Source organism: Aplosporella prunicola (genome assembly GCF_010093885.1).
Source record: "Aplosporella prunicola CBS 121167 unplaced genomic scaffold K452scaffold_12, whole genome shotgun sequence".
Lineage (NCBI taxonomy): Eukaryota > Fungi > Ascomycota > Dothideomycetes > Botryosphaeriales > Aplosporellaceae > Aplosporella > Aplosporella prunicola.
In genome coordinates, this window is record NW_022983540.1 from 931,504 (window position 1) to 942,390 (window position 10,887).

At 48.9% G+C, this 10,887-nt stretch overlaps 4 protein-coding genes across 4 annotated transcripts; 2 read left to right on the forward strand and 2 right to left on the reverse strand.

The window, feature by feature from the left end:
* Nucleotides 1–1,889: 1,889 nt before the first annotated feature.
* On the reverse strand, nucleotides 1,890–3,149 carry K452DRAFT_287488 (uncharacterized protein). The gene has a single exon (XM_033540483.1). The coding sequence runs from the start codon at nucleotides 3,108–3,110 to the stop codon at nucleotides 2,334–2,336; it is 777 nt and encodes a 258-aa protein (XP_033397979.1). The 5' UTR covers nucleotides 3,111–3,149; the 3' UTR covers nucleotides 1,890–2,333.
* Nucleotides 3,150–4,727: 1,578 nt separating this feature from the next.
* K452DRAFT_227175 (uncharacterized protein) lies at nucleotides 4,728–5,210 on the reverse strand (the record flags this gene model as incomplete). Its single annotated transcript, XM_033536883.1, has 1 exon — nucleotides 4,728–5,210. The coding sequence occupies one exon, from the start codon at nucleotides 5,208–5,210 to the stop codon at nucleotides 4,728–4,730; it is 483 nt and encodes a 160-aa protein (XP_033397980.1).
* A 1,192-nt stretch (nucleotides 5,211–6,402) lies between these two features.
* Nucleotides 6,403–6,831, forward strand: K452DRAFT_287489 (uncharacterized protein). Its single transcript, XM_033540484.1, has 2 exons — nucleotides 6,403–6,748; nucleotides 6,810–6,831. The coding sequence occupies exon 1, from the start codon at nucleotides 6,584–6,586 to the stop codon at nucleotides 6,743–6,745; it is 162 nt and encodes a 53-aa protein (XP_033397981.1). The 5' UTR covers nucleotides 6,403–6,583; the 3' UTR covers nucleotides 6,746–6,748; nucleotides 6,810–6,831.
* A 709-nt stretch (nucleotides 6,832–7,540) lies between these two features.
* Nucleotides 7,541–9,110, forward strand: K452DRAFT_318537 (uncharacterized protein; the record flags this gene model as incomplete). The annotated part of the gene is made up of 5 exons (XM_033544166.1): nucleotides 7,541–7,738; nucleotides 7,808–8,038; nucleotides 8,090–8,201; nucleotides 8,330–8,736; nucleotides 8,796–9,110. The coding sequence occupies 5 exons, from the start codon at nucleotides 7,541–7,543 to the stop codon at nucleotides 9,108–9,110; spliced, it is 1,263 nt and encodes a 420-aa protein (XP_033397982.1).
* Between the last annotated feature and the right edge of the window lie 1,777 nt (nucleotides 9,111–10,887).

Below are 10,887 nucleotides of genomic sequence, written 5' to 3' on the forward strand. Positions count from 1 at the left end.
GAGGCTAGCTGGAGACGTATTTGCGCTTGGTAGTTTTGGGTGTCTAGTCGGGGTCGAGGCCGAGGCTGGTGTTTATGTCGGCGGCGTTTCACGTGGCTGCGGAGGAGAGAGCGTAGCCGAGGAACAGTGACGGCGCTCGAGAGAGAGAGTCTGAGGGAGTGGCGGCGAGGGTGCCTTGGTGCGACCAAGCCTCGATATAGGCGTTGGGTGGCGTTGCAGCGAGAGGGGCGGATATGGTTGATTATTTGTTTATCGCACAAGCACAAGCAGGACCGCTAGGCGGTGAAGGCGGGTAGGCGGGGGTTCGTAGATCCCGAATCGTCAACCGCTAGGCAGCGTGCTCCCCACAAATCGTGCGCATCGTAACCCAACGCATCGCCTACTCTCGGCCAGAGAACGTCCAAACAAGCTTATATAATAATCTTCCAGGAAGACGAACCTAGAGATCGGGGGTTCGGGGTGTGTCTAAGAAGCACTATTGCTACGCAGTTTGGGAGATGACGTAATACGACCGGTGCATCTTCAAACCGCGACTCAACACCACGCAATGTGGTAAGCAGAGGGCGTGGATGCGACTATGTGGCGAGAGCACGGACGGGGAGGCGATGCGGGGGCGGGTACGCGGCAGATCGCTGGCGCTAGCAAGGGCGCCCGGGAGATTGCCAGTGTATAAATAAAAAAATCGAATTTCTTGGCATACAAAAGACTCTGTGGCTGACCTGGTGCGCTCTGAGTTCTAATCTACAAGGCTAAGGGTTCAAATCCCGGCTTTGGTGGGAGTTTCTTCCTTTGAGGTTAGGCGAGGGTTCCCAGAATTGAGGGGCCCGTCTGCTGACATAATCGCAGCGCCGGGTAAGAGGGCTGTCCGGCAAAGACCTATCGATGATGGGTGTAATGGTGCGTAATGCTCTAGTCCACGTGAGTTTCTAATATCTGTGGGGTGTTGACCTTGTGACTGTCGGCTTGTGGCACTGGGGATTAAATATTAGAAACTTCGTGGGCTAGAGCTGCCTGCCTTCTTAAGAAGGCAGGCTTCTGCGCTTTAGTTTTTTTACCCGTTGCGTACACGCACGCTTTCACGCCTTTTTACTTCTGTCTTCGTCTGCGCTACAACCTGCGTTGTTATTAGAAACACTATACTGTAACCTTACCAAGGTACTATTTTCGCTTTCGCTTCAGTTTCCTACAGCTTAGCGAACATACACCTGAGCGATTAATTATAAAATTTATTAACCTTCTATCACATTCATAACTTGCATCTTCCCTTCGTAGTATCGGATCATAGCAATGGACATTAATAAGGCGGCCACCTAGTTTATAGAGGATGCAACACCCGGCATGTCGATTATAGAGATCTCACGTCACTTTGAGGTTCCCTGACAGTTGCTAAAGCGACGCCTTCGCGGGGTGCTTGCACGAGACCCACCTAACAGGAAGCTCTCGGATGAATAGGAACAACACCTCTACCTCTACAATAGATTAGACAACATGAGTTTGAGTGCAGGACCCGGCTTGGTAGTCAGCGCTACCAACTCGATTCTTGTAGCTAGTCATCCCGGTCCTTTCCTTCCACTAACATTTAGTGAAGTCTAATTACTACGCTTCATAGAGTGATATTCAGAATCCCGAAAGCGACGATGATAGCTAATTAAATATTAACCAAGCTAACTTTCCGCTAGATGAACTGCGCGAATGGTACCCCAACCCATAATACCTTATTGCAAGCTATGGGGTTAACCTTCTAATGGTATCTACAACTTTAATAGAACCGGCTTCTGCATTGGTATTACCAAGGATCAGGAAGTTATTATAAGAGAGCTGACTGCTACACTATATTTATATATTCGTTCACGTGCTGTATTCATTACTTCTCAAAGAAGGCGCGATATCCAGCAAATAGATACTAAGTTAATTATATAACGGCGAGAAGAAAGCTAGAGCACGACCCTCGTTAAGCAAAGACTCTAACACAGTACCTTTGTCCGGGCCGCTATATATGGTCCCCATTACCTCCCGATTCTTACCATAAAGAGCTAAACCAACTTTATCATCACTTTTGCCAACATGACCCGGAAAGTGAAGAGCTAATACAGCTTCTTCGTCAGTGGGTAAAAGCCAATTATTAATACAAATCTGATAGAGCCGAGGAAACCCCTGTTTCAATGTAGAAAGCATAATTTTCCAGGCATCTTTATGAGGTAGATGAAGGCCACTGAGAACGATACTACGTAAGCTTAATTCAAACAAAAGAATGAAGCTGCGAAGATCATCAAAATCAGATAAAGCGATACGAGAAAGGACGTTAGAGAGCGTGAGATGCGTAAGTGGGGGCTCTAGGAAGGAGCTGAAACGAAAATCTGACGTAGAAAACCAGGATAAAAGAGTTTCAAGGTCAACTTGGTAAGGTTTGTTGCTTTTGTTATGAGCAGAGAGGCGGGGCTATTCAAGACTTTATCCGGAGTAACCAGCGGGGGAGAGAATATAAGCTCCCGGAGATTTTCTTGCCATCGCCGTGTGAATGACAGGTCTTGAAGAAGCGGGACTGGTACACGGGATAAACTTCCGCACGTTGTAATATGAAAAGACGAGATTGGTCGGCTGGATGAAGCTATGAAGCGCAATAGGATGGCAAGCGCATCGCCCTCAGAAGCCATTTTCTTGTTGCTGCGGTCGTGATCGCTGGGAAGATATTCCAGCTGAAAAGTGTGGCAGTTTGAAAAGCCGTCTGAGAGAATCGGGCCCAGAAGCAGATCGATGTCCACAGGGAACGGCGGCTCCAAATAGCCTGATGGCGTGCGGCGCCAATCCCCTTGACCTTCGAAGTTCCTGGCAAAACCTCGCTTCCCGAATCCCTTCGGATTCCCACGAATTTTAAACTTTCGTACGGCTTTTCGCGCTTGTGGGTGGCGTGCGATTTCCGCAAGGCGTTCAATATACTTTTTGCATAGGACTAAATCAACGGTTTCGAAGCAGGCGAGATAGAAGGCTGGCCTGGTCTTAGTGGACAGCTCTCTGTAGGCAAGGCGTAATGAGCCAATGTTCGCCTTCCTAAGATAGGCGCAAATCATCTCCACGAGTTTAATTGGAAGTGAGAATAGAGCTGCCGTCATTTTGTTGATGTCGTTGCTGTTGGTGGTGTTTGCTTGGGTCTGGACACAGCTGTCGTTGTGCATGAAAGCGTCTCGAGAATTTCGCTGCAAGACCCTTCGACTGTGCGCAGCGGAGGCTGGATGAGAGATTCAATTGGTGGAACAATACATCCCCTGCTCCAGCGGTAGAATAATCCTCCGGAACAACTCTTGTGTGCCGTATATAGCGTCACGTTTTTAGCTTTGCATGACTAACAGAAACACTCTGAAACACTCTAGACAAGCGAAGAGTGTTGTTTAAAGAGATTCGAACAAGAATCTTAGGTTTAGGGGCATAAACTTCTTCGTGTTTTGTACTATCTACTTTCCCTCTTCCACGACCAGTCCGATTGCTTCTAAGCATTGTTCTAGAATTTTAGGGACTAAATTATTTTATATTGCTTTCATAACTTGTTGAAAGCTATAAAAGAAAGGGCAAAGAAAAAGGCAAAGCAGTAATAGTTAGAGTGCGGAATAGTCCAGTTCGACCCTAGGGTCGTTCGGATCGAAGAGGCCTGTTCCCAATTAGGATAGGCTAAGCCCTCGACTAGAGCCGGCTGAATGGGTCGCAGTCGGGTCGTAGTCCACTATATCACGAGGTCTTAGCATGGTGTTGACGAGGACGCGTTGAGCGAATGTGAAGATATTCGATATTTAGCTATACACTGTCACGTGACCTCCACCGCGTGGCGGGTGGCGCCCTAGCTGTCCTCTCCTTCCTGGAGCTCTTCCGCGTCCACCGCCGCTCCCTGCAGTGCTATAAAACGTCCAATTTGTATAGGAAAACTGGCCTCTCACGGATCCGCCGAAAGCTTGCGAAGACTGCTTAAAGCGGGCAGTAATTGGCGTTCGCTCGTTCGCTCGCTCGCGTGCTCGCGGACGTTCGCGCGCGCGCCCGCAGGCTGTTTAGCTCATTATAACACGTCCTCCGCTGCTCCGCGGACATAACTAAATAGCCGTTTTCCCTGCCAAATCAGGCGTGTCAATTCCACTCTAAAAGCTTAACAAGGCCTCACCGGGTTCATTCATGCTAAGAGGCGTCTCCCGAGTTGCTCTATGGTGTTGTAGTTATTTGTCCATCACTATCTCCTCCATTAATCATCCCTCCGCATCCACCCACCCGGCTTTCTGCTAGCTGCGGAGGTACTTCATGGCTTCTACCGTGTCCCTATGTAGCCTTGAACGGCGCGTCCCCATGGCTCACCCTGTTGTTGAGAACGTCCTCTCGCAGTCAGATGACATGGCCGGGTACGCCAGCAGATTAAGCACCATTCTGCTAAGTTGAGGATACTGGTTTGTTGAAGTGTACGCAGTTTATATTGCTTTTTCTATGGCTTAGTCATTTAGCACAGGGTATAAGAGGACTCCGCCTACCGGGCTCCTAACAAGATCATGCCACTCATTGCTATCAATTGAAACCCCATTCATTGCAACAAAGTTTCATACTACTTGCGAGATGGAACCATCACCCGCTAGAGGCTTTCCCGCGCGAGTTAGATAATGACATTCCTTCGGCTGATGTAATACTACTTTTACTAGTATACATCAGTGTGCACCATTTCAGTGGTACACTGAATCTCTTCTGTGCTGGCGGAGGGCCTATCGGCTTGAGAACGAACGGCTGCAGAGGTCGCAGTCATGCGAAGGTGCATGTGCAGGTGAGTCTCGCTCATGCTGCGCAAGCGCCGACTCGCTTGAAAAGAAAAGGTCGCAGAGGCCGCAAACGTACGAAGGAGCATGATCCGGAGAATCCTCTTTATGTTGTTGAAGAGCCCGCTTACTGGAGAAAGAACGGTTGCAGAGGTCGCAGTCGTAAGATGGCGCATGTGCGGGTGCGTCTTGCTCGTGCTGAGAGAGTGCGCGCTCGCTCGAGAAGGAACGGTCACAGAGGTCGCAATTGTATGAAGGGATATGTGCTGGTGAGTTCTCTTCGTGTTGGCGAAGAGCTTTCTCGCTTGAGAACGATCGGTTGCAAAGGTCGCAGTCGAATGTTATCATGTGTGCCGGTGAATTCTGTTCGTGCTGGCTAAGAGCTCGCACGGTTGAAAAGCATCTAATACAGCGAGAGCAAATATATGCCATTTTGTACCGATACCGAGCAAATTCCAGGCCGGGCAATACCGGAGGTTTCTGAGGTACTTTGATTTGGGTTCTCCCTACTGTCATTCTTCGAGCAGCGCTCTTTATGTCAAAGTATGGGCCGAGCGGCATGTGCGGCGTAGGTAGGGAGTCCTCGCGCGCGCTAAAGTTCATGCCATTGAGTGGGATAGAGGTACCGGAAACTGGCGTTCCTTCGTACGCCATAGCTTCGTGTTCGATTTTTATTGGTTCTTCTCGCTGCATGTACGGCGTGATATGCACCGCTGTGCCTTAATACCGAGCTAGTTACTAAGATACGTGGAACAACGTGGCTTGTGCTGCGGAACCTCTATTTTTGTTAATGTTTTCCATTACCTAGGGGCGAGCATATTCTTTGGAGGTGTATTGGGTTTACAGCAAATCCTTATGGAGGGCAATCTTAAGATGAGAAGAAAATGCTTTGTCCTAGAAAGTTATCTCAAAGTAATTTAAGAGGCTATCCTGAGAATTACGATCATCGCACACTCTTTATATATAGTAATGGAAGAATACATACGTCCTAAAAAAAAATTAACAAATCACGATTTCTAGTAAGCCAATCTACTCCTCCCTATCTAAACTTTACCTTTCGGAGTATTTTTGAACACTGCCCCTACTCACTCATTCTCTACCATTCAACGTACCGCTCACTCCCACAGTAGTGCGAACCAAAAAGCATCTCAAACTCCTCTCTAGTCGCACTATCCTTAAGCCGCACCGGCCACGGCTCGATAATTGTATAATTAGCCTTGCACCACATCCCAGCGTTCGTACTCAGGAAATTAAATCCGCACTACTAAGCATACCGTTCAAAGAGACCATCGAAATCACGCAAGAGATCCGGAGCTGTCGTAGCCTTCATACCTTCCGCACTAAAGCTTCTTTCGTAGACATACCGATACTTCCCGGTAGGTATAAGATGACTTCTTGCTTGGGGTTGTTAGGGTACGCATGAGTGACTTTACTAACCCATAAAATTAGGGCTTCGTCGGCATCTTTGGTAATCGTGCTTTTGCCGCTGAGAGGAAGCTCTTGCGTCCGACGGAGCGGGCGGAATCGACTTTTACCGCGTGAAAACCTCCTCTCAGAGATTTTAAGCGCCAATCCAACGCCAACGCATCCACTCTAGGCTTAGGTTCTAATACCAAAATTGCGCGTGGGACACGCTTACGCGGTCGAGAATGTAGTAGTATAGTATAGAACGCGATGTCAGTTAGAGTAGTATAGCATGTTTAACGGCACGGACGCGTCGGAAGCGGCGCTGTATAGGCTAACACGCTAGGTTTAACTTTGGTATAAAGGTGTATTTAAGGTGTTCGGCTCGGACTTGAGAAGCGATGGCTCTTCCATTCGATAGTGTTGCAGCGGTATCATATGTCTATCGGGATCGTGTATCGTGTAGTTTAAACGACACCCTCGAACTGCCCGATAACGATCTTAAACTATATCGAGATGTAATTCACACGAATCGCGTTCGGATGCGCACTCCGAAAGTATAGAAAGTATTAAAATCAGTAGATGAGCAGGTTGAGTCGTTGATTCGTCAAGATATATACGAGTTAGGCGCGCATATCGCGACCGAGTCCCAAAAAACCAGCGCCGCACGCTGCTCCGATTCCGCGTTACAACGCCTAGCGATAACACTCGTCCCGACATTATATCTTATCGAACTAGCATTATTAAGATCTCCGCAAAGCGTTAGGAAACGATCGCGCCTTCCGCCGCATGATCGCAGTAGCGGTTACCGCATAGCGCAAGCAGACCGCAAGCAGAAACGCGGAGAGCTAAAGGCGTCGGAGGACATTCTCGTTTAGCCTAGAGTTGCTTAACCCGACACCTATTATTATAGTAGATCGTGTGCGTTGGAAGCGGTATGCCTGTAAGGTTTGATATAGTGTTTACATGGATGGATGGATTGCGGCGGTCGTGGTGATGAAAATGGGGGTACAGGGGAGATGCCCTAAGCTCCAAGCTCGGGCGCGGTCAAGCTTATTATGGTACATCAGGGCATGGCTCGCAAGCAGCTCCAGAGGGAAGGAGTTTACAATGAATATAATGAGCTTCTATAAAGTAGCTGGGTTGGATTTTGAAACGTATGAATTTATTTGTGTCTATCTACATTTGAAAAGCGGCCATGATTAAGTCGCCCGAGCAGGCCTCGGTTTTGTGGAGCTTCCCTATATAGGTCCGTACGAAGCGTCGTCGTAGAAACGCCGCATCGCGCTTGCCCGGTAACATAACCTCAGCGCCCTTTCACAACCTAATCTACGTCGCCATGCCCGCTCTACTCCGCCATGCCACTGCACACACCTCCGCGCTCGCGCTCGCGTAGCGACTCCGACAGCGACTTCGGGCCGCATCCTATTATTGCGTGGCTTAAAGGCTTACCATTGCCATCGCCGCCTCTGCATTCGTCGAAGCGGAAGCACGCGCTCATCATAGCCGGCCATCAGCCCGATACAAAGCGTCGCAGGACGGGCGATCAGAACGAGGTAGAGGACGAGGAAGGGGCCCTTGACAAGACGCCACGGGCGGATCGGTTCAATCTCTAATGTGGGAAGAAGAAAAAGAAGAGCACGAAATCCACAACGTCGGCATCAACGGACACAGGAGATAGCGTTTCGGAAGACTCAGGGCGGTCCATCAAGCAGATCAGCGATACGCTATTCGCGTTTGAGCCGATCGTCGGCAGGGACTATGATCTAAAAGATTTGCCAGCAAGACTAGCCGACATGTTTAAGCGGGTCAAGCTCTTTAGCATTAGTCGTAGTGTCTTGCCTAACCGGCTCAAGGTAAGTTTACTTTGCAACGGTAATAGGCTAAGCTGACTAGATGTTATATAGGCCTCCGACCCTCCTCTCCTCCCCGACGACCCCGATAACGAATACCTTGCCTTCGACAATGATAACTCCCGCGACCTCCTTGGTCCAATCCCCAACCAAGACACCGTCGACCGTATCTTGCGCCGTACCAAGGTCTCCCACAACCACTGCGAAGCCGAATGGAATTGCCGGATACATACCGCCATCCTATCCGCCGCCTTTGAAAACCCAACATTATCGACTTCCTCAACTGCAGCGTAGCGAAGATTGAAAGACGCCTGCTCCCACAATATGGTAGCCAGAAGACACGCAATGTCGACTTTGCAGTCGTGCTGCAGATGGATACGCAGGAGGCGAATTCCGTGAACGCGCTCGCGGCTTGGGACACGGATTTCTCCATTAATCAAACACTGTACTCGCCCCTGAGACGTGCGCCTATCGCTATAAGCTTGGAGGCAAAGCCTGCAGCCGAGCAGTGGCGGTCCGCGGAGCTGCAGGTGGGTATCTGGGTCGGGGCTCATTTCAAGCGGCTACAGGAGCTGCTTGCTATGCACGAGAAGCAAGAAGATACTATGGAACCGCTTCCTGCGCTGCCGCTGCTAGTCGTTCAAGGCTCGAAGTGGCACTTCCTCATGGCGGAGCGTGAGCGTGGGGAGGGCAAGCAGACCGTAAGTATCACGTATTTCATCTTGCAAAGCTGACACCGACTAACCGTTTCCCCCAATAGACAATCTGGGGCCCCATCCAGTTTGGTGACTCATGCAATGAGCTAGGCGTCTACCAGATTATTGCAACTCTCCAATACCTTGGTAAATGGGCAACGACAGAGTACCGCGAGTGGTTTGACAGGAAGGTGCTTCGTTTACCTGTAGCGGGCTCTGCTGCTGCGGCTTCTATAGTAGACTCTGTCATGGACGCGGAACCGCGAACGGGCGGAGGACTTGAAAATAATAGCATGGTGAAAGACACAGTGTACGATATGCAGCTGGACGCCAACTTAGGAGCAGACAGCTGTACAACTGGGAATAGAGGTAAAGAATAATACTATCCTTTTCAGAATAGATTCTTAGGGTCATATATAGTACTCCACCTCTAATCTACACATTGTTTCTTTTCCCTTATTGCGCAGGTTAATATACAGCCTCATTGATTCAGTCCGGGGGACCAACGGTGACAGAGTTAGGAATATTAGCCTGGGTACCACCCCTCGCCATCGACAACTTTTAGTCTACGGTAATACACTCGCTCGCTCGACCGCCATGTCGCCATTATCCCGCAACGGTCGGCACCGTACCATCCATAGATGCGCAGAGGCTTTCCCACGTCGGGCGACCCAGCCGCCCTCGCCCTCTCATACCCCACTCTGGGCCCTAGCGCAGGCGCATGATCGAACGCTCTATGAGCCGCGAGCGGCATTAAAATTCTAGAACAGGCCATTGCTGGCTTAACCAGCACCGTAAATGAGTAGGACGGATAAACAACGATAAATGCGAATACGGAGAAGTAGAATCAATATCCCACGTGCTACTAGACTATTCACTACTCCAAGAAAATTGGCAAAGGATGTGCTAAGAAACCGGACTCTAGAGAAACTGCCTATCTAGCCTTTTAGGTGGCAAGCCAACAGGCAACTCTCAGCCTCGCACGGATAACAGAAAGTAGAGGATTTCGAATACGCAACTTAAGCGGGTACTTGAATTAGCACGTTAAACAGAAGGGTTCCAGAACAGAAATGCTAGCGAGTAGAACCCTTACCTTATTCCTTCCTTCAGCCCACCTTATTCCTTATACTTTCCCAGATTGAAACACTACAGTATATATTGCTAGCATATCTCCTTTAAATAGTCTGCAGCCTGCATATTGCTTAGGGCGATAGATTAGGGTAAATAAATGCAACTCAACCCAGCCCAATTCAAAATATATTTATTTATTTATTTATTTGGGTTTAACGTCCTTTTAGAGTCGGGGACTATTAAAGACGAGCTATTAAAGCTAGGTCTAGGAAAGAAAAGTAGCTAGGGAGGGACTTTCACCCTATAGCTAGATCTAGGTAGGTACAAGCAACGGTTCGCCTTCGAGGGCTAAAAACATAAAAGTAGGAAAGAAAAGGAGTGGACGTGCTCGACGTTTTTATACCTCGTTAGAGGCGTCGGTAAGGTACCATGAGCGCGTAGCAACCTTAGTAGATTTAAGAAATTGGACCGTAGCCGCAATGTTCTTTGTTTCGGAGAAAAGATCCTTAAAGTTCGGGTTGTTTTGTCTTAAAGTGTCCTTTAGATGAGCCCGTTGGGGCCTAAATAGAGGGCATTTTAGTAGGAGGTGTTCCGGTGTCTGGATTGCCGTTCCTGAGCATCGACACTTATCCGTAGTAGTATGGTTAAATCGATGAAGGTAGGACTTAAAGTAGCCGTGTCCTAGCTTTAGTTGATAGAAAGCGGAGGCTATTTCGCGCTCGTTAGAGGGCGGTTTATAGCTGCGCTTTGCTACTAGTGGAAATGTCTTGGCGTAGGAACTCGGTAGGGCAGATCTAAGCTGCTCCTCCCACGCCGTATAGATTTTAGCCTTTACTAGCATGCTATAGTACGCATAGCTAGTGTTTTTCTCTCGAGGTGTAAGTAGGGTAGCTTTTTTAGCGAGTTTATCCGCTCTTTCGTTTCCAGGGACGTTGACGTGGCCTGGGACCCATTCTAGGGAGATATTATTATCTCTGTTTCGTAGTATAGTAGCTAATTGAATAGCCCGTTGTTGCCAGGATTGGCCGGGCGTATTAGCTGGTACCCGTAGCCTTAGGAGTGCGGCCTGATTATCCGCGAAGACTC